The sequence below is a fragment of the Globicephala melas genome, chromosome 1 (assembly GCF_963455315.2).
Source record: "Globicephala melas chromosome 1, mGloMel1.2, whole genome shotgun sequence".
NCBI lineage: Eukaryota > Metazoa > Chordata > Mammalia > Artiodactyla > Delphinidae > Globicephala > Globicephala melas.
This window is the reverse complement of record NC_083314.1, coordinates 175,399,977-175,424,272: the sequence shown is the minus strand read 5'-3', so window position 1 is coordinate 175,424,272 and position 24,296 is coordinate 175,399,977. Positions and strand designations below refer to the sequence as shown.

The 24,296-nt window shown below is 47.3% G+C and overlaps 1 protein-coding gene across 3 annotated transcripts; it reads left to right on the top strand.

Moving 5' to 3' along the window:
• Nucleotides 1–294: 294 nt before the first annotated feature.
• SZRD1 (SUZ RNA binding domain containing 1) lies at nt 295–23,761 on the top strand. 3 transcript variants are annotated; one of them, XM_030877175.3, is made up of 4 exons: nt 295–363; nt 19,890–19,939; nt 21,677–21,928; nt 23,513–23,761. In XM_030877175.3, the coding sequence occupies exons 1-4, from the start codon at nt 313–315 to the stop codon at nt 23,613–23,615; spliced, it is 456 nt and encodes a 151-aa protein (XP_030733035.1). In that variant the 5' UTR covers nt 295–312; the 3' UTR covers nt 23,616–23,761. The 3 variants fall into 3 exon arrangements, with proteins under 3 accessions (XP_030733035.1, XP_030733026.1, XP_030733013.1); XM_030877166.3 differs by having other exon boundaries at nt 298–363; nt 21,674–21,928; XM_030877153.3 differs by lacking the exon at nt 295–363 and adding an exon at nt 17,775–18,625 and having other exon boundaries at nt 21,674–21,928.
• Nucleotides 23,762–24,296: the final 535 nt, after the last annotated feature.

Below are 24,296 nucleotides of genomic sequence, written 5' to 3'. Positions count from 1 at the left end.
AAAAGATGGTTCCAGGGACTCCCACTGAGAGAGAGAGAAAGGGCGGGGGAGGGGGACGGGGAGGGGGCGGGGGAGAGGGAGAGAGAGAAAAATCACGTTGCCCTTAAGAAAAATGGCAACTTTCTGATTTCTCTGCCCTCTCCCAAGATGGCTTCCTGGATGATCTTGGGCCTTGGACTGAAGCCTCTTCCGGGCTTGGAACGGGGCGGGGTTCATTGAGCAAAACCTTGCGCGCTGGCGCCCGCGACCGAGACGCGACTCAGGGCGCAGGCGCGGATAGGGGGTGGGGGAGGAGGGAAAGCGGCGAGTAAGATGGAAGATGAGGAGGTCGCTGAGAGCTGGGAGGAGGCGGCAGACAGCGGGGTAAGGAGGAGCCGCCGCCCCGGGGCTGGGCCGGGCGGGACCTGGCGTGAGGGAACCCTCCGGGGAGCGGGTCTGGGGATGGTTCTCCCCGAGGAAGGGCCCCGCACGCCGGACCGGGGGCGAAGGAGAGGCCCCCGGCCCCAGAGCGCCGTGAAGGCCTCTTAAAGGGGCCGCGTTCCATTTCTCCCTCCACCTTTGCCCGGTGCGCCTCCTTCCACCCACCACCCCCTTAGCGACGTGCACGTCACCCGGGGCGCCACACCCGCCCCCCAGGGCCTGTTTTTCAGGCGCCTGCTAACCCGCCCGAAGTTCCTTTGATCCTTCCTTTCCCAGTCGGCCCTCCCCCCGCCCAAAGCACCATTTTAAAGTTCATGTGCTTTGAAGAGGAGCTACACACCATGTGGGGAGGGGGTGCGCGGACCTGGGGCGGCAAGCCCGGCTCCGCAGAAGAGCAGGAGGAGGAAATTGAGTCATTTCTGGATCCCTCAACTCTGCTAAAATCCCCCACTGCTTTGCGCCATACGCCACGGTGGGCGAGTCTGGGGTTTTTTTCCTCTTTCAATTTTACTCTGAGAGCCCGCGGCAGGCTCGTCTCCCGGGGACCTCGCCGTAACAACCGAAAGCCCAGCGGGCAGCCTCTCTCCCCGAGGCCCACCCAACGATCTGAGCACCGGGGAAGGGTCTCGAAGTGTGATCGCCGGGGTCGAGGGGGGAGGGGTGCGGTATGTGAAGTAGGCGCATTCCTGGGAGAGGAGGGGGAAAATGGACCGTTCGACTTCGGTCTTTGGAGTTTTGTTTACCTCCATAAGCTATAGGAAATTAGTTTTTCTTAAGCCGAATAGCCAGTTCCATTAGGTTCGTGTTTAATTTGGTCTTTTCAGAGTATGTGGTTCTATGGTGACCCTTGTGAAGGTGGGGAGATGTCTTTTTGTCCTCCCCGTGTTCGTGTCTGTTCAGTGCTGGCTCGAGTGACATCCACCGTGAAGGTTTCTGTGTCGGAAGTAGGGCGTGGAGAGCCGAGTGTACCGGGGTAGAACAACGAGCTGGGTTTTTTTCCCCCAAGCGCACTTTAGGGTGCTTGTCAGCGCTTGAAGAGGTCGAGAAACGGATCCCTTAACATTTCCTTAATGTTGAAACTTTGGCGTTGAAGTTTTTCCCGGTGGTGGTTCAGCGTTTCTCTCAAGGTCTTTGTTTCCCACTTAGCATAATTGAGGATTTGAAGAATTAATTCGTTCAGAAGGTATTCGGTACAGCTCTTCTGTGCCGACTATCTTTCTTGGATTTTGACTTGAGTAAGGAGAGCAATCGAAAGATTTTATAGGGAGCAACAGGTGTCAGCTAGGTATTATTCATTCAACAGACATTTGGGAGTGTCTGCTCTGTGCTAGACAGCGTGCTTAGCAGTGACTTTGTGCCAGAGGATTTACAGTCTCCGGTAGGGCGTTTATTGCCTACCACCAATGTGAGTGAATCATTCAGAACCCCTCATGCTGCTTCCTGCAAAAAAAGCTTGGCCTACAGTTTGAATATGACTCAAATGATAAGTTTCTTGAGCATCTTGTCCTTTCTTTGTTTTTCCTCACATGTTTCAAAGGGACATGAGTTTCTCATGTTAAGGAATAAGAAAATAAACAAAAATGAAGGTAGGGTTCAGAAATTGAGGATTGCTTTAGTTTTTCAGAACTGATAAGCTGCTTAGAGATCAGCTAGCACACTCCTGCATTTTATAGCTGAATAAACACCAGAGATGTAAGATTTAACTTAGATCTTTCTGGTGCTCGTCCAGTATTTGTACTGTACTTTACGAAAACCCTTTATAAGTGCCAGGTACAGAAATAGAACCCAAACCTTATTTCATTGACATGATGAGTAGTACTGCCAAAATGCAAGTTCCCTTATATAGCTTTTATTTAATTGAAATAACCCGTAGAGGTATTACCTTCCTTTAGTAAATAAGGAAACTGGGGTTTAGGGAGTAACCTCTCTTGCTCAAGGCACACAGATAGTAATTGGGAAGCTGGGATTTTGACCTGACTCCAAAGCTGGATTCTTTAGCATTTTGCTGTCTCCCGCCTGGGGACCTATGGAAAATTTGGGAGTTGGGCATTAACTTTCATTTTTAATATGTTTGTTTTGGGCTTATATTTGAAGGTTCTCTTGAATTTGATTCCCTTTGCGAATTTCACAAAGGGTCTTGTAAATGTGCATTTTAGAAGGAGGGGATGAAGCATAGTGTCCATATCACTGGGAAACCAACTAACTATACAGCGTCTGAAGACGTACCCGGTTGCATATGTGAAAGTCTTAGCTTCAGGTTACCCTGTCTCTCAACTGATATATGGTAATGAGTGTTAAATTACACATACACAACCCCTTGCAAAAAAATGAAACACCGGGATGGCAAGACTAGCAAATGGGGTCGACTAATTCTAAAAGTGAGCATTTAAACTTTATGTGATTTAGAGGCAGTTCTAATCCTTGAAAGTAGAGGCTTTTGGTGATCCCTTTCCTCCAATACCACAAAAGAATTTTGCCATCATGCTAGAATTTTTTTCTTATTTGTCAGTACATGTGAGGTCATTGTCTCCTTTGTATTTTCAGAACACTCAATAGCAAGTTCTGTTGTGTCCTTCAGGGGAAGACTGACTTTGAGAAACACCTCAAATATTCTGTAAATACACTGCTTTTTGCTTTTAGTTAATATGGTGTATCTGATATAAAATTGTCCCTTTACCTGTTCTCCCAAGGAGTTACATCCTCAAAAAAAGGACAATTCAAAAAATGTAACTTACATTCCGTTGAGGAAATGCTTCTTTAAAAATATGCTGCCTTTGGGAGAAATGAAAATGTAGAATTGAGTTTATGTTGATTCAAACTCTAAATTGCGTCCTTGTCTTAAGCACTTCTCAAGGGACAAATAGGGTACAGTAGTTTGTAATCCTTACTCCCCCCCGAAATCAGATCAGCAGTTTGCTCAAGTTGAAAAGACGAAAAGGGCTCACGTGCCCAGGGTACAGCAAAGTAAGGTGTTTGCAGCAGAGTAAGGATTTTATTGCAAGGTGCCAAGCAAGGAAGTGGGAGACAAGTCTCGGATCCACTCCAACTTGGTCTTTTAGTTAAGAGTTGGTTTTTTGTTTTGTTTCTGTTTTTGTTGTTTTTTGTTTTGGGGGGTTTTTTGGCTGAGCCGCACGGCCTGTGGGATCTTAGTTCCCTGACCAGGGATTGAACCCGGCCTCTCAACTTCAGAGCATGGAGCCCTAACCACTGAACCTCCAGGGAATTCCTTAGTTAGGAGTTTTTAAAGGGGAAGGAGAGGGGAAGCTGGTGGTTAATCATGCTCTTGTGACATTTCTTAATCATAGTTCCAGGAGCCAGGCTGTCTGTGGTCTATGTGCCTCCTGCCCGGTGGTCTGTGACCTGGTGGTCTGGACGTGGAGCCTGCAAAGGTCATCTTGTTCTGAAAACAACTTAGGCTTGTGCATCAGTGATGTTATCAGAGGTTACAGTCTTCAGATATCTGGTACTGGTTAATTATTACTGTGCAAGCATGGGGTAGAATTTAGAGGAGGAAAAAGAAAAGGGAGAAGGGGAAAAGTTTAAAATCAAAGCTTTCTTAAAAGCTGGTTAATGGACTCAGGCTCAAATTTCTGATAGTTTGAAGCTTTATATTCACTTGTTGTTTAGACACACAAAAAAGATACGACCTAGTCCATCTTGTTGGTAATGAGCTAACCCAGTCCTAGGGAAAGACAGATAGTACATAAATGGAATTGGACTGGTATTTATTATAAAGAGTTGGCAACCTTTCTAATTTCCTTGCATCTCAAAAGTTGCATTTTATTCTTTTTTGCAAGGGCAAGTCATGTAGCTAATTGGAAAGAAATGCATCTTGCGTAAGTTAAAGGATACTGGTCTTCTGGATTAAGAATTTAAATTATGTTTACTTTCTACCCTCATTGAGCTAGTCATCTAAACATTAGCCCTTCAGCAGTACTGCATGGTATATAAGTCTCTAGTAAGATGCCAGTAAACATGGAATACCTGCTGTATTCCAGGTACTAGGCACAGCACAGTCCAGTGGAGGAGTCAAGTGGGGCAGCACTTTCTTTGGAAGAGGCACAGACAGGGTACCGTGGCTGGGATCAGAGACAGTCTTGTAGAGAAGGTGATAAGATTTGAAGGACCAGTTGAATAAAGCAGTAGTAGGTCTGAGAGGGGAGGGGCAGGTAGAATGTAGGACAAATGCACACATAGGCAAGGAGGCAGTGAGAGAAGAGTTTGCAGCATTGGGAGAGCTACAAGTATTTCCTTCTGGCTGGAGGGTAGAGTGTTGGCAGGACTGAGTGGAAAGAGATGAGGCCCGAGAGGTATGCGGAGAGGTATGCAGAGGCCAGATCAGGAAGAGCCTCCTTGTACTTGGTTCTGGGGAGCTTGGACTTTGTCCTGAAAGCAGAAAGGAGCTTTGGAGGGCTTTTTTTTTTTTTTTTTTTTTAGCAGAGTAGTGACATAGTTAGTTTTTAATTTAAGAGATAAGACCTTTGATTTGCTTATCTTTCTTTAGAGAAGAGGCCATTCTCCCTGAAGTGTGGCTGCCACCTCACTTTGGGGTCTTCAGTGCTACCTGTAATTGCTGTCATCACAGAAGGTGTACAGTGGCTGTGGATAGTGGGCAAATACTAGCTATTTTGGGGCTACCTGGTGCTGATTTCCTTATGTCTGTCCTTACAGTAAAGAAGATATTTAAGATTTGTGCTATCAGCACAAATCTAGGTGTACTGTGCCCAAAGGAACCATTTCTAAGCTGTTTCTGGTCCTTTTGGAAAGATTGAGTTCTAGGCACTGATGTCTTCAGAAAGGACTTTCTATAAAGCAGTTAGTTTAGACATGATTGTGCTGAGCAGTCTGTCCCTGGGACTCTGGAGAAAGCTTTTCACTCGTAACTGCTCAGCTCTTTTCTTTGAGGCTGCACGGGGGTCTTGTTCCCAGCATGCTCTGGGTGTACAAGAGAACTGCCATGGTGCTGTGGGTTGGAATTCGGAAAGTTGCTTTTCCTTCTACAACAGGACAGAATTGTGTGTCTTTCTAAAGCTTTTGGTAAAATCCTCCAAGAGAAAAGGCACTGTTGTCTAGATCTGGTGACTCAAAAGTATTCTTGGGGCCAGCCCTTTCTTTCCAGTTTCTCCCTTTACACTGCTGTGGGCCTCCCACAGTTAATGTCAGTTTCTGGCTGTATCAGTTAGCTAGCCTTCACAAGGTGGAGTCGGTTCTTTCCTGCACACTTTCCATGGAAATGGAAATTTTTTCCTGTCATGACAACTACTGACTTGTTGGTTTCCTAGGAGAAGATTGAGTTTAGCTACTTTTATCTGTGGCCAAAATACAAAATGAAATGTTTTTTTTTTAAGTGGTAGCTATAGAGATTTCTCTTCCCAAGGGTTTTTTAAACTATGCTAGACTCCGCCAAGCATCCTTCTCCTTAACATCCAGCTCAGCTCTATGCAAGATAAAGGTTAAAACCAGCCACCACAGAAATTAGCAACAAATCCTAACAGTGATCTGTGTGTACTTAAAAGAGTCTTAGCCCTGAGGGTAAGAGATTTTAAAATGTCCCTCACAGTAAGTTATCCACTCCCCACACCCAAAACTCTTTTCCTTATAAAATGAACACAGGAAATAGTCATTCCTTTCTAAAAGGAATAATAAATATGTACAGTTAAAATTGCATTCTTTGGGACTTCCCTGGAGGTCCAGTGGTTGACTCCATGCTTCCAACACAGAGGATGTGGGTTTGATCCCTGTTTGAGGAACTATTATCCTGCATGCCGTGTGGCGTGGCCAAAAAAAGATTAAAAAAAAAAGTTGCATTCTTCAGGGGTGTGATCCTTAGATGAGATTGTACAGGACAGTTATGACTCGAGTCTGGAAAGGTCAGGACTGTCGTTACTCTTTATAGACATTGGGAGCCAAATTACCAGCCCTCATGCTCTTGCCTTCTTGGCTTATAAAAGCATTTGCGACCCTTCAGCTGTCAGTTGTGTTTCTGCTACCTAGTTGCACATCGCGGTGGTGAATGAATGAACACTGCCTATAAACCTGTGAACTCCCAAATTCCACTGGCCTTTCTGAAAGGGCTTCTTAGACAGCATCTTGAGAGCTCGTTACTGGGCAGGTGGAGTGCCTTTTTACGTTCATTATCCCATTCTGTTTCAGTGACCTAGTGAAGTGTAGGTACTATTATTCCTAGTGTCCAGGAGAGGAAATCACATGGTCGGTCTCAGCCGAGGCTTTTGGCATCCTGAGCCTACACTTAGGGATCTTATTGGACAGTTTGTTTACCTTTGCTTCTTGGCAGATATTTAACTAGTTAAGTGCTTTAGGGTGCTTAGTTGCTAGTTCCTTTGAAGTATTGTATTTGTTTTGCCTGGGATTGACCTCCTGCTTCTGGATGACCAGCTAATAAATTTTGTGTATCTGAGAAACTTGAACTCGGTGCTCAAGAGCCAGAAGGACAATGCTTCTGTTAGCTGTTAATACTAAGAACAGTGACTGCAAGTGATTGAAGTCTTTCTTTCAATCTTTTTTTTCTGGCCGCACTATGCAGCTTGCAGGATCTTAGTTCCTGAACCATGTATTGAACCCAGGCCCTTGGCAGCGAAAGTGTGGTATCCTAACCAGTGGACTGCCAGGGGATTCCCTGAAATCTTGATTATAAATGGGAAATAACTTTTTAACATCTAGCCAAGCAGAGAGAGAGAGAATGTAAATAATTTTTGCTCAGATCTCCTGAGAAGATTGAACATCTCTGCTATCTTAGGATCCCTTTATCTGTACTTCACACTGCCAGCCCTCAGGTATTCGACCTATAGACTTTTTTGGGGTGCACGTTGTTTTTTAAATATTGAGTCTGAATGTCTTTACCTACGTCTTGATTCCTCTCAGTCTCCTCTCTTCCATAGTCCCCACCGCATGTTACCTACCTACGTATTGTGTTACCTGTTGTGTTTTGTCCTGCCTGCTTTATTGATTGACTTGGCCCTGGAGGCATTGTTTGCTGACCCTCCTGAGTGCGCGATTCTCACTAGCCTTTGGTGAAGGCGCCCTTGGGTGTTTGAATAAAACCTGGTGTTGGGGGTGGTAATAGTGACTTTGCTCCGTCTCCCAGTCTGTATGCCTAATGTTTCCTTTGGGAGAGGAGACTTGCTGTCTTCATTCTAAAAGGTAGCAAGAAAGAATAGGTTGCCTCTGCCAGTCAATGATGCACTTCCACCATCCGTGGCAGAAGTCAGAAGTCTAGGCTAAGGGTTCAAGTGCCATGTCTGATTTTGGGGCAAGTCACTACCTACTGTCAATGAAAAAATTAATCAACAGTCAGTCTAAGTAACAAATGGAAAATTTTATTCTAGCCAACCTGAGGATTATAACCTGGAGACAGTCTCTCAGAGAGCTCTGAGAACGGTTCCGAAGAGGTAAAGGGAGAGGCCAGTAGATGTGTGATTTTGGCGAAGGGGTGCATGTACTTCAAGCACACATCTTGGTAGAAGGTTACTGCTGTTTACGAGGAACAGGTAATCTCAGTTAATGGTTTTAGTGCTTTCTAAGTATGGGAAGATGTGAGAAACTGGGTCCATACAATCTTCTCCTGAAAATATCTGAGGGCCATTTCTGCCAGTTTTCCCAGAGCACAAAATGCCTCATCCTGATCATCACCCTGAATTCTTTTTAGGTGTATTGTTAGGTCAGTGACTGCAGTGGCTAATGGCCTGATTCTTGTAGAACTGGATGGTGGGCAACATTCTTTATTGTACAGTCCCTTCCCTTTCGGTCTTAATTTCAACCAAGGTTTGGGAGACATTTCCTGACCAATTTGCCCCATGGCACTAGGAATGCTCATTCCCAGGTCAGGTGAGGATTTTGTTGATAGGCCACTTAATGTGCTATTACTCGACTAGGCCCTGTTAACAGTAGCCAAAAGCTTCTGGACCACCTGACTTACTAGTCTGTTATGGTCCAGGAAGTGGTTCCCTCTTGTTGCTTCTTCCTGTATGTAGGGTTAGACTATTACAGTCATTGATCTTACAGAACTGTATATCTGGTCAATTGTTTCAAGTGACCTAGTCATCATTAATTTTATTAGAGGCTCAGTCATACATTTGGCAGTGCAAAAAATTATAATCTTGTAAAACAGGTAGAATACAAGTAATAGAGCTAGTAACGTTAATAAGGTTATAAGTAAGTATTTAAGCTGAGAACTTGCATTAGGTGCAACCCAGTATCTCCCCAGGTTGTCTGACCAGTCTGTTCTGCACCAATCACTGTGTTTAAGCAAACTGATATATTGGCATTGTACATAAAGTTCACCAAAGATGTCTGCATGTACAAGGCAAGTGGTAGGTCATTCTGACTCCTTACAGGATTGAGAAAGGAACGTTATCTACTAAGGAGGTGCGTAGCCGACACCAGAAGAAAAGTGGATCTTTACCGTTGAGCAGGTATTTCTGCCATTGGGAAGGTGTGGTTAATGCATAATACAGGTGCACAGTGCACACTAGAGGGGGAGGGAGGGGGCCCAAACGGGCAGAGGAATCTTTTGTGTTTAAATTTTTCCTGTTTTGTCTTAAAATAATTTTTATTTCATCACTACCTTTCAGCTTCGTTTTCCTCATTTGTAAAGTTAGATTAATAAAATCTGCCTTGCCTGGTGATGAGAGGTAAATAAAGCATCATTCAAAGACAGTGCTGGAGCAGAGCGTGCTGCTGCTCTGAGTGTGAGGGCTGCTCTCCAGCCATTGACAGTGTGGCCTCTGTCCCATTAGGGTGTAACAGGACTGGCTGAGGGGTCTCTTTCTTGGCGCCCCAGAGGACTAATTTGTATGTTGTTTTACTCTAAGAGTTGTATTGCTTAGTGTTGTATGAAAAGGGAAAGGAGAAAGCAATAATAAACATGGAGAAAGGGGACCCCCATTAGACTCTGCTTCCTGTTTTATTCCAGGGGTTGGGCTCACCACCGCTACTCCCACCCCTGCCTGTTCCACTCCTTTAAGGTAAGGGACTGTGTGGATTCCCTCCCCCATGGAGACCCTCTGAAGAGGCACTCGAAGCAGAATAATACATCGTCTCAAGATGGCAAGTTACAGAGTTTCTGAGGGATACATCTAAATTGCTAGGCCTGTTCTGGAAATTTGTTCCTTTGGGGCACTTCTTAGATTTAAGACCTGGACTTTGGAATTGAGCTCTGCTGTAGTCCTTCCTCAGGAACTGTGGGCTTGCACTCACCTGGCTCGGGGTGCACAGGCAGGCAGGCAGGTTGGTGATCCCTGTCAGTCTTTTTTTTTTTTTTTTTCTTCTGTACGCGGGCCTCTCACTGTTGTGGCCTCTCCCGTTGCGGAGCGCAGGCTCAGCGGCCATGGCTCACGGGCCCAGCCGCTCCGCGGCATGTGGGATCCTCCCGGCCCGGGGCACGAACCCGCATCCCCTGCATGGGTAGGTGGGCTCTCAACCACTGTGCCACCGGGGGAGCCCTCCCTGTCAGTCTTTATTCTGCTTCTTAGTTCCTGCGGCCACACACCAGCCACACTCCTGAACCTTTTTGCTTCCTCCTCTTGAGGTTTAGGGTTCAGTTCTCTCACTTACTAGTTGCGTAGCCTTTGGTAAGTCAGTTAACCTCTGAGCGTGCAGCAGGGGTGCTGTACATCGCTTGAGTTGTGGTGAGGATTAGGGTGGTGAAGGAAGGACCTGGTGCCTTCCTGACACATATCTGTGGCAAGCGTTAGGAGAGTGTGCTCCCACCACCACTACTGTGAAGTGCTTAAGGCAGCCTTAGATTTTATTTGGAACATGGAGAGTGTCACTGCCTTTGGATCCGGATAGACCCAGTTCATATTCTGGCTCCACCCCATAGTAGCTGTGGAACCATGGTCAGGTTACATAACCGCCTCTGAATTGGTTTGTAAATCATTTGTAAAATGGGGATATAGCGCTAAAATCTTGTTTCATAGGATTGTTCCTTGATTTATGTGTTGGGTACTGTTTTAGGCACTCCGGACAGCTGTAGTGAATGAAGTTTCTACTCTCATAAAGCTTACTTTCTAGTGCAGAAAGATGGACAATAAATAATATTTTATGTACACACACAATGAAGAAAAATAAAACAAATAAAGGAGCATAGAAAGTGACTGGCAGGAGTACCTTTTTTGTTTTTTATTATTTATTTTTATTTTTTTAAAATTTGGCTGTGCTGTGTGGCTTGCGGGATCTTAGTTCCCAAACCAGGGATTGAAACCGGACCCTCGGCAGTGAAAGCGTGGAGTCCTAACCGCTGGACCACCAGGGAATTCCCCAGGAGTACCTTTTCTTAAAAACAGTCAGAGAAGGCCTCTCAAATAAAGATAGGCTGAGAGAGCAAGCCATGTAGAAGCTGCAGAAGTACATTGCAGGCAGAGGGAACGCAAGTGCAAAGGCTCTAAGGCTGAATTGTGCTTATTTTATGTAGTAGGAATGGATGAAAGAGAAAGTGGCAAGAGATGAGGTCAGAGGTAGCAGGGAGCCAGATCCAGTAGAGAATAGGAGGCCGTGGTGGAGATCACCTTGAAATAGGAAGCCATGTGAGGGTGTTAAACAGAAGTTAACTTGGTTTTTAAAAAGGTAGTTTTGGCTGCTGTGTGTAAAATAAACTTCAGGGGCAAGAATGGAAGCACAGAGACTAATTAGGATACTGTTACAACTGACCATTCAGAGGCTGTTGGTAATTCGGACCAGGGTGGTCACAGAAGCAGAAGTGTTGAGAAAATTCAGGGTACGTTTTGAAAATAGAACCAACAAGATTTGCTGATGTGGGTGTGTAGGAGACATCGAGATGAGTGCAGAGTCTTTGGCCTGATCCCTAGAAGACTGGAATTGCTGAAATGGGGTGAGTAAAGGGAATGTGGGAGGAGCAGGTTTGGGTGATGGGGTAAAATCAAGAGTTGGGTTTTGGACACAAAAGATTGAGATACCTTTTGAAATGCAAGTGGGAATGTCAAGTTGGCAGTTGTGTATCAATGGTTTTAAAGCTGTGGAACTAGATGAGATCACTTAATAAGCCAGCTTGGATACAGAAGGGGCAAACTCTTCAACCTCAAGGGATCAGGAGAGGAAAAGGAACCTATCTTGTTATAGGAGAAATCAAATATGGAATGTGAGAGGGAACTACCAGGAGAGTAGTGTCTGGAGACTGAATAAAGAAAATGCTTTATGCATTCTGTATATAAAAGCTTACTTCAGTTAATTAACGGACTTCCCTGGTGGCACAGTGGTTAAGAATCCTCCTGCCAATGCAGGGGAAACGGGTTCGAGCCCTGGTCCGGGAAGATCCCACATGCCGCGGAGCAACTAAGCCCGTGTGCCACGACTGAGCCTGTGCTCTAGAGCCCGTGAGCCACAACTAGTGAGTCCGTGTGCTGCAACTACTGAAGCCTGTGTGCCTAGAGCCCGTGCTCCGCAACAAGAGAAGCCACCGAAATGAGAAGCCCGCACACTGCAACGAAGAGTAGCCCCTACTCGCCACAACCAGAGAAAACCTGTGTGCAGCAACGAAGACCCAACGGAGCTAAGTGAAGATTTGGAGTTTACGAGTGATTTTGGCCAATGACTGCATGTCTTTGGCAACTTCGACAAGAACAGTTTCAGTGGGACAGTGGGACTTAGAGAGCTGGATTGAAGTGAGGTGGTGAATGTTACCCAGAGCAGGACCTGAGCCAAACATTGGGCGCTGGATGAGTGCTAGTTGCTGTTATGCCGACATGACAGATAGGACCCACCAAAGCAGGTCTTGCACATCAATACACACCATGCCTCTTGGGTCCTTAAGACACTCAGTCACTAGTTGCCGACAGATGAAATGTACAACAGAGGCACATGTTATTCTAGGGTTAGATCTAAAGCAGTGTTGTCCAACAGAAGTATCATGCAAGCCACATAGGTAATATAAAATTTTTCTAGAAGCCACATTTGAAAAGTATAAAGAAACAAGTGAGGTTAATTTTAATATTTTTAATTTAATCCAGTATATACAAAGTAGTATCATGTCAACATATAAATATTGAAAATATATTAATGAGCTATTTTACACTCTTTTTTTTTTGTACTAAGTCTGGGAAGTCTGCTGTGTATTTGGAACTTAAAGCACGTCTCAGTTTGGACTGGCCACATGTCACGTGCTTACCAGCCACACGTGGCAGTCACCACTGCACTGAGTGGTATAGCTGGATCTAGTGCAGAAGAGAGTGTGCCCAAAGGATTCCCTCTTCCTGGGCAGGCGCAGAGAGGTCCAGAAAGCTGTAGCGAACTTGGAAAAGAAAGCAGGAAGTGGTTGTTCCTTACGAGCAAGTACGAATTGTTTGGTCTTTACAGTGTACCACCCCAAAGCCTTTTGTGGTTTTCTGGTGTGCCTAAGTTCTTCCAGTTCGTATCATGCTGGCCCTATGAGTTACAACTAATTTTATGCAGTAGTTTGTTTTTTTGTTTTTTTTTTTTTTGTGGTACGCGGGCCTCTCACTGTTGTGGCCTCTCCCGTTGCGGAGCACAGGCTCCGGACGCGCAGGCTCAGCGGCCATGGCTCACGGGCCCAGCTGCTCCGCGGCATGTGGGATCTTCCCATACCGGGGCATGAACCTGTGTCCCCTGCATCGGCAGGCAGACTCTCAACCACTGCGCCACCAGGGAAGCCCATGCAGTAGCTTTTTGAGTAGTGTTGACACCAAATATGTTTTGTTTTTTTGTTTTTCTGGGGGGTTTTTTTGGCTGCTTTGGGTCTTCGTTGCTGCACGCGGGCTTTCTCTAGTTGTGGCGAGCGGGGGCTACTCTTTGTTGCGGTGTACGGGCTTCTCTTGTTGCAGAGCACAGGCTCTAGGCACACGGGCTTCAGTAGTTGTGGCACGTGGGCTCAGTAGTTGTGGCTTGAAGGCTCTACAGGACAGGCTCAGTAGTTGTGGCTCATGGGCTTAGTTGCTCCATGGCATGTGGGATCTTCCTGGACCAGGGCTTGAACCCATGTACCCTACATTGGCAGGTGGGTTCTTAACCACTGTGCCACCAGGGAAGTCCCCAAATAATAAGAACCATTGCTGACTGCAGCTAAAGTAATCTCAGATGGTTTTCCAAACCTAGATTTTTTAAAAGAGAGATGGGTCCATTATCAAATACCTTTCTAGATTTGAATATCTCCATTTAAGAAGTATCTTATTTGGGGTTCCTTTTTTCTTTCCCTCTATTCATGTTTTCATTCTTTCTCCCCAACTTTATTATGCCCCTTCTCTTCTCCTTGAAACTCTAGTCCTTTAAGTTTCTGCAGCTTCCCTGACTTCTCATGGCAGGCTCGTCCCGCCTTCATTTCTCTTTCCAAAACACTGTTGTTACAACCAACATGGCAACTGTGGTTTATCTGTCTTCTCCCACCTGGCTAGGCTCTCCTCATCAGCGGGGATTGCCTTACTCATCTCTGGGTTTCCAGCTTCTAGCACATCTACTTTATAGTAGGTTTTCCATAAATGCTTGTCTCCAGCTTTTTTTTTATCACTGTATAAGCAAAAGGAAAATGGCCTTGAGATACATTAACAAAGCGTAGACTTCCTTAGGGAGGGAGCTTTAGAACTATATCCTGTGCCCTACAGTGGCCCACGTAATTAAAGTGGAATGTTTTCCTTGCTGTGGGAGTAACAGAGGAAGGAGGAATGTTTTGCGGGAAATGGAACCTTCAAACAGACTAACCTGCGTCTGTATTAAAAAGGCAGCTGATGGCCTAGCTGTGCCCCCACAGGTCTTCTTTGTGTCTCAACTTCTGATTTCTGCCTTTTGCTTTTTCTGAATTACCCAATCATGTGTGCCCAGGAGTTGAGTTGATTTTCTGAACTTGACAGTAATCCTGAAGCATCACTGTAAAATCAAACCTGGGGTGGTACGACTTTGGGTGCTTCCCTCCCTGGAGTTAGTCGGGGGAGGTAGAATAAGCAGAAGCATTGGAGACGGCCAGCCCCACTGGGGCAGGACAGTGTCACTGCCATGCCACTGATGTAGAGAAGCAAGGCAGGGATGAAGCACGGAGTTACACACGTCGATATGAAGGTTGTTTGGAAACGTCTCTATGGATTGCACATCTGGACTTGAAATGACCAGTGGTGCACTTTAAAAGTTACAGGGACCTTCTTATCTGGTTTTAGACCAGATTTTGCTGGTTCTCCCCATGAATTCTTTTTGCTTTATTCCTGAATGAAATTGAGGCCCTCGTGGAAGGAGCCAGAATTCCATCCTTGTGTGTGGTATGGAGACACAGGCACCTTTCTGGGGAGACTGCTCTCCAGGAGACCCTGACACAGGCAGTCTTTTAGCCAGGGGAATGGGCGCTGATGTCCTGCCCAAAACTTAAAGACATTAGGCCCTGCTTGGGCACTTCCTGCTGTGGTGGGAGTTCGGGAGCCGGAACGTACTTGGAAGGTGGTCTCACCATCAACTCCTTGACAGCGTCTTCTCTTTGCTTTTCATCAGGACCGGTCAGGCTCTGGTTCTGAGAGAAACACTTGTACTTTCAGGACTCCTATCTCTTCAGATCCCCCCAGTGGTCTGCTTGTAGATATGTGCTCCCCAATTTGGGATAGCTGGACGAGACCAGATGAGCCTGTGGGGCATAGTGGTTCACAGGGAGCCCAAGACCAGTTATTAATTCCTTGAATCTGAGAGGAAAATCAGAAAAGATCCTCTTCTGAAATGGAAACTGACAAAGAGAGGCAAATTGCCCCGGAAAAGTCACTTAAATAGTAACTGTTGCTGATAAAAAGATGTTATTTCCTGACTCAGAGCCAAGACCTCTTAGACCTCCATTCAATACAAGATTACTTGGATTCTTTGGAGTTGTGCTGGCTGCATTGGTGACCAGAGGATTTGGGTTATCAGCGAGAGGGGTGCTGTGGTGGAGCAGGACACCGTGCGGTGGGGGCCCTGGGGAGCTGGTAGCCGGAGGTCAGGCTCCGGAAAGGACAGGACACCTCCTCCCACCCCTCCTAGCGTAACAGATCAGGACTGGGGTTTGTTCACTCTGTCTCCTGCGAGTGTGGCTAGTGTGGGTCAGCTTCACCGTCCCTAGGTGAGCTGATAAAGTCTGGTTTTGGGGACAGTAAGCTGTAATGGTGCTGTACTTGCTGTACTTTGCACCAAGGCCCAGAATAACCTATCTGTTTCTCTCTTCTGCCTTTTTTTCCTCACCTCCTAACCTCACTTTTCTTTCTTCCTTTCTCATGCGCCTCTTAGTGTTACAGGAGTGAGGCTCTCACTGTAGTCTGCCTGCCCTTGCACATACATCCTGGTCCTCTTTGTTGCCTCTGCTCCTTTTGAAGGTTGTGGCTGGGTCACGGCTTAGGCTGTTTGAGGCGTCTCCTCCCCTCCCATGCTTCCATTCCCAGCTCTCTGCTGGAGGTTCACGTGAGCATAATCATTGCAAGACTAAGGTCCTCGGCAGCCGGTGAAGCTGTGCTGCTTCCCTGGGTGAGCTGAATTTGCAGATGTTGATGTCTTGTGTCGCTCACCCGGTGGCTGTGGCCTCCCCTCTGCCTCCCATGAGGACGAGCCCATCCAGAACCACCTTGCTCCCCACTGTGGCTCTTCATGACCTCCTGCCCCCATGCTTGCTTTCTTTATGGTTTCGCTTGTTCTCTCAGACCAAGAAGCATGTACCTCATTTTTGTAGAGGGGTAGCTCCACAGGAGAAGTGATACCTGTGCTTGGTAACAAGAGATCTTTTGTTTAGAATTTTGACCCAAAGAGCGGTGGCCACCCCACTTAGCAGAGAGCATCATCTTCTGGAGTCTCTTCAATGCTACTTGACAAACAAAGAGCTTTTCTGGAAGGAGAAGCCGTAGGAAATCAAACTTTCTTAACACCTCCCCTCTGATTGCTTATCCCCTAAAACTTGCCTTGTGTCCTGGTGACGCTTCCTCACTCAGAGCTGAGTTATAAAGTGATGAGCTTATGGGTTTCTTTCACTAACACAGAAGTCCTTGGTCCTCTAACACAGGAGCCTTGACCTTGGGCCGGGCCTCTGTGCATCTTTTTAAAAAGAGAAGGTGCCCTTAGATAACTAGATTCTTTGTTGGGGCCCACATCTAGATGCTTCCTCACACATTCTGAGGCCTGTTTAATTCCTTTGGGCTATTGCATCTCTGGAGGAGACAAGCATTCTCCTTGTAGTGCACCCTGTAGGAAAGTTTCCACTTGGTCCAGCTCTTCAGAGCATGAGTCTGAGAGCAGATTGATTGCAAAGCCTTGTCCAAGGAGAGAATGGACTGACTCATGGTACCTGGACAGACTCCAGAGTGAGGTGCAGTGCCCTCTCTAGCTGCTGGCAGAGCACCCCTCTCCTGCTTGGACGGCGCTGAGCATGCTGGTGTACAGCTGGCCATCTGGAGATGGCCAGGATCCGCTTTCCACCAGAGCTGTTGGGTTCATATCTTGTCCTCTCATCTGATGGAAGAATTCTTCAACTCCGATAAACCATCCTGTCTGACGCGATGGAAATTGATGGGAGTATTAGTTATTGGAGTGCCAGGGAGCAGTGTAGGATTCAGGGGCTATATGGAAGAGGGGATCAATATCTAATGACTCTAGCAGCATTTCCAAGGGTTTGAGCACTCCTGGGGGTGTGGCAGCACGGGACAGGGCCTCCAGAGGCCGTGGTTCTAGGGCTGCCTCCATGATGTACACCTTGTGACCTTGGCTAAGTTCCTTAATCTCCCTGAGCAACTTGCCTTCATCTGACAGAGACGGATACAAGCTACTTTGTTTATCAAACAGAGTTGGTGTGCCAGAAATGAGTGTTTGGGAGTGTATTGACAGCCATTAAGCATTATAGTCCGTATGCCCTCTTGAAAGGCTTCTTTCCACCCGAGCTGTATTTGCTGGGCTTGGGCAGATTCCTCGTCTTCCCTAAGGCCCTAGAGAAAGAAGGAAGCAGTTTGCCTTCCTGAGAGGAAACCCGGATGCGACCTCTCAAATTCAGCCACTGTAATGTGTATTTTTCCACAGTGTTTTAAAAAATCAGCTACCGTGTTAGGCCCATTTGCCTCTTGTCTTATTTGGCCCTTAAGGAGATATGAAAGCCAGAGTTCACATAATGACGTTTAAACATTTAGAGCTTTCCCATAAAAATCTCCTAAAATAGCAGCCCTGGCCGTGTCCTCCAGGGCTTGGCTGCCTGTCTGTAGGAGGAATGAGTGTTCTTTGGTGCCTCACAGCCCCGCACCCCCTCACTGTGCTGCCTGCTTACGGAGTTTGGTTACTTGCCCGCCTGTGGAGGCATTTGATTTTGACTGTTTGAAGACACCTGAATCCCACAGATGTGAAACCTTGCATTTATGATGGAGAAACTTGAATAGGAAGTCTCATCTTCAGATTGGAGCAGAATGATAGTGTGGAATTTTAAAACTGCACGTTATTTGTGAAAAGCCCATAAAAGGTAGTGGGCATTAGACTAATGTGAAACATAGTATTTACTCAGGCAGTAACACTGTTATTAATCCAAAAATTTAGAAGAATTACATTAGTGACTGTGCTGTGGCATAGATTCCCTTAGAGTGCGTGTCTGTCTGTTCACAGAAAACATCTAGGCCATTCTCTTACCCTCCGTGCACCATTTCTATTCAGTCATTTAACAGCCATCGGGTGCCAACTTGTGTTCCATGCTTGAGTGAGAGGTTTTTGTTCTGTGGCTTCCTACCCCCTCCAGAGAGTTGATGGTGCCCTCAGAATACAGTTTGTTGTGCTTGCCTAAATATACTTTGGGTTTTTCATAAAAACAAAAAATTTTAAACACAACTCAGCATCAGTCATAATGAGTGTCAGTGTCAGACTCGATTTAAATTCAGCTTCATATGGTTAGGCTAGCTTCATCTTGCTCACAGGAAACAAAAATAAGGACATGGAGAGACAAGAAGTAAGAGAGAAAAACATTTCAGGGGATACTAACCAAAAAAAAAAAACTGGCATAGCTTTATTAATGTGAAATAATAGATTTTAAGGTAAAGAAGATTACTTCACAATGATAAACTTTAATGTACTAGAAGGAATAATTCTTGATTCTTTCTGTAGTCCATAGATCAAACAAATCAGTAAGAATGTAGAAGATTTGAATAATATGGTTAACCAGCTTGAACTGCAGAAGAAATACAGAGCATTTGTGAAAACTAGCTACACGCTGAGCTCTGAGATGGAACTCAGCAAATTTCAAAAACGTTTTACTAAGGTAGTCATTCTTAACATTTTGCAAGTAACAGACTCCTTTGAAAATCCCATCCATCTTATAAGTCAGGGTTTCTCAGCCTTGTCACTGTTGACATTTGGGGCTAGATAATTCTTTGCTGTGGGGCTATTCTGTGCATTGTAGGATTTTAGTGGCATCTGTGGACTCAACCCACTAGATGGCAGTAGCAGCTCCCTTCCAGTAATGACAACTAAAAATGTCTCCAGACGTTGCCACACGTACTGGTGGACAAAGTTACCCCTGGTTGAGAACCACTGTTGTAGATCTACTCTCCAGAGAAATACATAATTTTGCATAATCCAGTAGCTGGATGGTCTTGCCGTTGCAGGTTGGTGGAACGTTTTTTAAGAAAAAGCAGTGGGACAGCCAAGGAGCCTGGAGGTTTGGGCTGTGCTCTGTGCACAGCTTCCCTGTCCCGTGCATGGAGGCTCGTACACGAGGCTGTGGAGGAGTTCCTGGTGCTGAGTGCCTGAGGACTCTGACTTCCATCCAGTTCCACAGGTGTTAGGCTTCTGTTTTGTTCTAGGCCTTTTGCTAGGTGCTACTCACAGTTCAAGTCCATACGAGTAAGAAAAATAGATCATAAAATATGTGACACACATGATCATGAAGGAATGTAAAAGGGAGAGCTTATGTCTGAGGAGCAGGTGATTAACTGTATGGGATCAAAGAAGACTTCAGAAAGAAGAGGTGGACATTCAAGCTGGGTGTTGCAGGATAAATGAGAGTTTGCAAGGAGGCGGAGATTGCAGGCAGGCGGATCAGCACGCTGGGTTCTGCGGGTTGCCACAGTTCGGTTTTGCTGTGGTGTAGCACAGGGACAGAAGCTAACGGGATGTGTGGGCGAGGCACGCTTAGGAGCTTGGACTGGATCCGGCCAGCAGTTGAAGTGTTTTAAGTGGGGAAGTGACACAGTCAGACTTACGTTTGGAAAGTTGATACGACTGGCTCTGTGAAGGACTGATTGGTGACCAGGAGACTAGTTGGAGGCCATGCAAAGAACCCAGCTGAATGATGAGGTCTAGAACTCTCACCGCAGCCACGGGGCTGGATGGAGATGAGCCTGCAGGGAGTCAGAGCCCCAAATCCCGGAGTCTCATAAAGGGAGGGCTGCATCCGTTACTTCAAAGGACACAGTAATGTCCCTGGTCAGAAAGGACAGTGCCCTTAGCTCTGAAAATAAAGACGTAAGTTTTTATTTGAGAGAGATTTTTTTCCACTTTTTATATACATTTTTTTCCTCTAGGAAATAGACAGACGGTTGGAAAAAAAACTGAAGATCACACAAAAGGAGAGGTAAGGCTGCTGTCTGGTCTGAGGGCTCATGCTCTCTGCCGTGAGAGCTGGGCAGTCAGTGGTGTTCTCCAGCTGGCCGTTAGATACAGGCAGGTCAGGCTCCTGGGCAGCGAACCCTTCCCTTAGGGACACGGTGGCTTGCGGCTTTGGCAGTGAGGCTGGAGTGTTGCACCTGCCTCCTGCCTTAGTGGGCACCCTGTGTGAGGTGGGGGGTGACAAGTCAGAAGGCTTCGGCTTGAGGCCTGACTCTGAGGTTTGGAGCAAGTTGTGTCCCTTTCTGGACATCACTTTCTCTCTCTGTGACACGAGGAGGTTGGACAGATGATTTCCCTGGGCCCTCCGTGACTTGGTGGCTTGGGGCATTACGAGGGTATCCTAGAAGAAAAGATTCTTGGGAATCCTTCAAGACCTTTAAGGATAGCTTTTTTCCCCCACCCAGGCAGCAGAGGAAGTGGGTTTCCGAAGCAGGTGAAAGTTGACTTCAGCAGTCTGTCTTTGCCCTGGTAACCTGTCAGCTTCCCCCAGGGACAGGCGGCAGGGAGGAGGGGGGGCCTCTCTGGACTTGCTTGATGGGCTGCACAGTCATCCCCAGGGAACTGGGGGGTGCCCTGCCCGTCTGCTGACTTTCCTGGCTCCCTGCCTCTGTGATCCGAGTGCTGGCTCCTTGTCTGTCTGCTCATCTCAGCAACGACACTAGCGCCTGGTTACAGTCCCCTGGCCATGCTGTCCTGTCCCACCCAAGACTTGTTCCAGCCCCCCTGGCAGCAGCCCTCCAGTACCTACTCCTCCTGACAACCAAGGCTCTGAAAACAGGCCCCTGAGCGCTATTTGGTTCTGAAGAGAAGCTAGTTGACTGCTCTGGGGAGGGTCTCTGTGGCTGTTGAGGGGTGGCTGTTCCTGCCTGGATCCCTTGTTCTCCTGTGGCTTTTGTTTCTTTCCCTTCCTGTGTCGTTTTCCTCCTCCTCTTGTGGACACATTGCCCGATGTGCACATCTACCAGCCTTGGACAGTGCTTTTCCTTTGAGCACTGCCAAGCACTGTTTCCAGGGTCATCCTTGACCCCAGCCCCGCCGCGTCCAGCAGACCAGAGAGCCCTGGTGAGGGAGGGGTCTCTGCTCAGAAGCTCTTCTGAAGAGGCCATCCAGTGTCTGGAGTAGCTTGTCTCTGGGAGGCACAGGACACTCACCAGAGGCTGAGGCAGTTTGGTAAATCCTGTCTTGATGCCAGGCAGGGACGGCGGAGCTGGAGTGTTTGGTCTGAGCGCATGTTGTGGGACCTTGACTGGGAGTGAACACTTTGCTGATCCCCAAGCTAAGGGGCTCCCACCGCACTGGCCTGTTACACGCTGGTCTGTGTAGGGAAGCTGGGGTTTTAACTGAGGCCATTGGATTCTGGACAAGAGGTGTTTTGCCGCAGGGGCCCGACAGTGGTTGATGTGACTTTGACGAACACGGGGATAGAAGTTCCAGAATGAGCTGACGTTCCTGCCCCCCTTGCCTGGGGTTCGGTCTGAGGAGCAGACCTGTGGGCTGCGTGAGCTTAATAGGCAAGGTTGCTCTTTCGAGAAACCCTTCTTGAAGAGTGAGAATTTTGATGTCTGGTCAGAGGCCAGAGAATAACGAATAGAATTAGGAGGGGGAGGGAGAGAACAGTGGTGAGGGGCGGGTGTGGGACACGGCTGGGGCCTCTGTAGTCAAGGGTAGGACTTGTGAAGCTGTGTTTGCTCTTTGCCAGCAGGAAATGCAAATCTCCTCCCAAAGTGCCCATTGTGATTCAGGACGGTAGCCTTCCCACGGGGCCCCCTCCACAGATTCGCATCCTCAAGAGGCCCACCAGCAACGGTGTGGTCAGCAGCCCCAGCTCCACCAGCAGGCCAGCCCTTCCCGTCAAGTCCCTAGCACAGCGGGAGGCAGAGTACGCGGAGGCCCGGAAGCGGATCCTGGGCAGTGCCAGCCCCGAGGAGGAGCAAGAGAAACCCATCCTCGACCGGTGAGTGTAGCTGGCAGGGGTGACCTGCCAGCCAGACTTGACCACTCCACCAGGGCACCTTGAGGAGGAGGAGGAGAGTGGGCTGGCTGCCTGCAGAGTAGTGAAAAGCAGGCAGAATCATGGCCGGAACCATCGTGGCTGCAGCCGCCCACCCCGGCTGGTAGGGCTGGTTTGTTGTCTGCACTGGCTCCGGGACTGCTCTGAAAGCTTTGCTGGCATGCTGCCTCTGCAGGCGCCAGGGGCCAGTGTGGCATACAGGGTAAAGGCATGGACTTTGAGTCAAAATCAGCCAGTCTGAGCCCATCTCTGCCACTTAACTTCTTTTTTTTTTAATATAAATTTATTTATTTATTTATTCATTTATTGGCTGCGTTGGGTCTTCATTGCCGCCCGCGGGCTTTCTCTAGTTGTGGTGAGTGGGGGCCACTCTTAATTGCGGTGCGCAGGCTTCTCATCGCAGCAGCTTCTCTTTGTTGCAGAGCACGGACTCTAGGCATGTGGGCTTCAGTAGTTGTGGCTTGAGGCTCTACAGCGCAGGCTCAGTAGTTGTGGCGCACGGGCTTAGTTGCTCCGCGGCACGTGGGATCTTCCCGGACCAGGGCTCGAACCTGTGTCCCCTGCATTGACAGGTGGATTCTTAACCACTGCGCCACAGAGGAAAAGTCCCCCTTTGCCACTTAACTTCTGCTTAACTTAGACCTACTTAACCCCTCTGTGCCTAGTCTGAAAAATGGGATAATGATCGTACCTGCCTCGTCCATTTGTTGTGCAATTAAATAAGTGGGTTTTGGATGTTATCTTTTGGGCCTTATAATGGCCCACTGTGATGTTTCTGTGAATTTTCTAAATTCTTTTTTATTCCTGGCATTTTTTTCTTTGCAGTCCTAGAGGTTGTATTATGTAAGTTTGTCACCTCCTGGTAAAGCAGTATTTGTTGAAACAGCCTCTTTCTAACTTTGAGACTCCTCCTTGGATGGTGTATTCTGGGACTTGAAGTGCTAATCTGTACCTTATTTCTACGCCTTCATTATTTTGATGGACTTCTGTTATCTCTCCTGTAAGCCTTCATTTGGCAAAGTAGAAAAAGTCCATTTTCTTGTAGTTTTCCACAGTAATATGAGTCAACCATTAATCCCATGATTTGGAGAGAAGCAGGAGAGCAGCAGTGGCGGGAGCCAGGTCACTCTGATGAGCTCTTGGTTAGAGGTCTTTACCTTGGCCCGACCTCTGGAGAGTCTGTGCCATGAAGTTCTGTGGAAGAGATGCTATCCATGGTCACTGCCTCTGTACAGGATGGGCCCTTGAGCACTTCCTCTGCCTCCGGTGAATGATGGCAAACCAGCCTGTGGGGAAGAGTGCTGCAGGCGCTAGAGGTGAACATGGACCGTCCACCCCACCTGCTCCCAGGGGCTTCCCAGCTTGGAGCTGCACTGAGTCCGCTTGCCAAAGAAGCAGGCTCAGAGAGCCAGAGCTGGCTAATAGCCACTGTGACTTCTGCCCCAGCTGCAGAATTGGTTGATTTTAAGATTTAGGGGCCTCTTTTATACCCTTTTTCAGGCCTCACTCTGATCTTCTTCCCTTCAGGCCAACCAGGATCTCCCAACCTGAAGACAGCAGGCAGCCTAACAATGTGATCAGACAGCCTTTGGGTCCTGATGGATCACAAGGCTTCAAACAGCGCAGATAAACGCGGGCAGGGAAGGATGCCGCCGCCACCGCCGTCACCACCTCCTGGGTCGTCCGCTGCGGGTCGCATTGCCGTGGCAGACAGCTGGACTTGAGCAGAGGGAACGACCTGACTTACTTGCACTGTGATCCCCTTTGCTCCGCCCACTGTGACCTTGAACCCCATGCACTGTGACCTCCCTTTCCCCCCCTTCCCACTGTGATTGGCACTTCTACAAGGGCTGTCCCAAGTCCATGGAAAGGGAAAGGGTGGGGGTTAGAGGAGGGTTGGGGGGACCCACCAAGGACTCAGAGTAGAGTCAGACAGTGCCACTTGGCCACTTGGGGTGAAGCCAGTGCCAGCAATAACAGTTTATCATGCTCATTAATTTGGGATTTCAAAACACAAATGAGAACTCCCGTCCACCCACCCTCAAGTGCATGTCTTCATCACTTAAAAGCAAGTTCCATTTGAAGATATCCTTTCTTTTTTTTTTCTTTCCTTCCTATTTTTGTTTGTTTATACAAATATTTGATTTGCAAAAAAAAGTACATGGGAGGGGTTTTAGCAGTTTAATGAATTTTTAATTGAGAAAGGGTAGTTTGGTAGTCTACTTAAAAATGTTTCTGGTCAATCCACTAGAAACATTAACCAATAGGATTTTGGTGAGCTTAGCTTCTGTATTCCTACTGCCGCCGAGAA

Coding starts and splice junctions, on each gene's coding strand:
- SZRD1 (XM_030877153.3), top strand. CDS start 18,518: ATGGTTAACCAGCTTGAACTGCAGAAGAAATACAGAGCATTTGTGAAA. Junction 18,626..19,889: donor TTCAAAAACGTTTTACTAAG/GTAGTCATTCTT, acceptor TTTTTCCTCTAG/GAAATAGACAGACGGTTGGA. Junction 21,929..23,512: donor GAGAAACCCATCCTCGACCG/GTGAGTGTAGCT, acceptor TCTTCCCTTCAG/GCCAACCAGGATCTCCCAAC.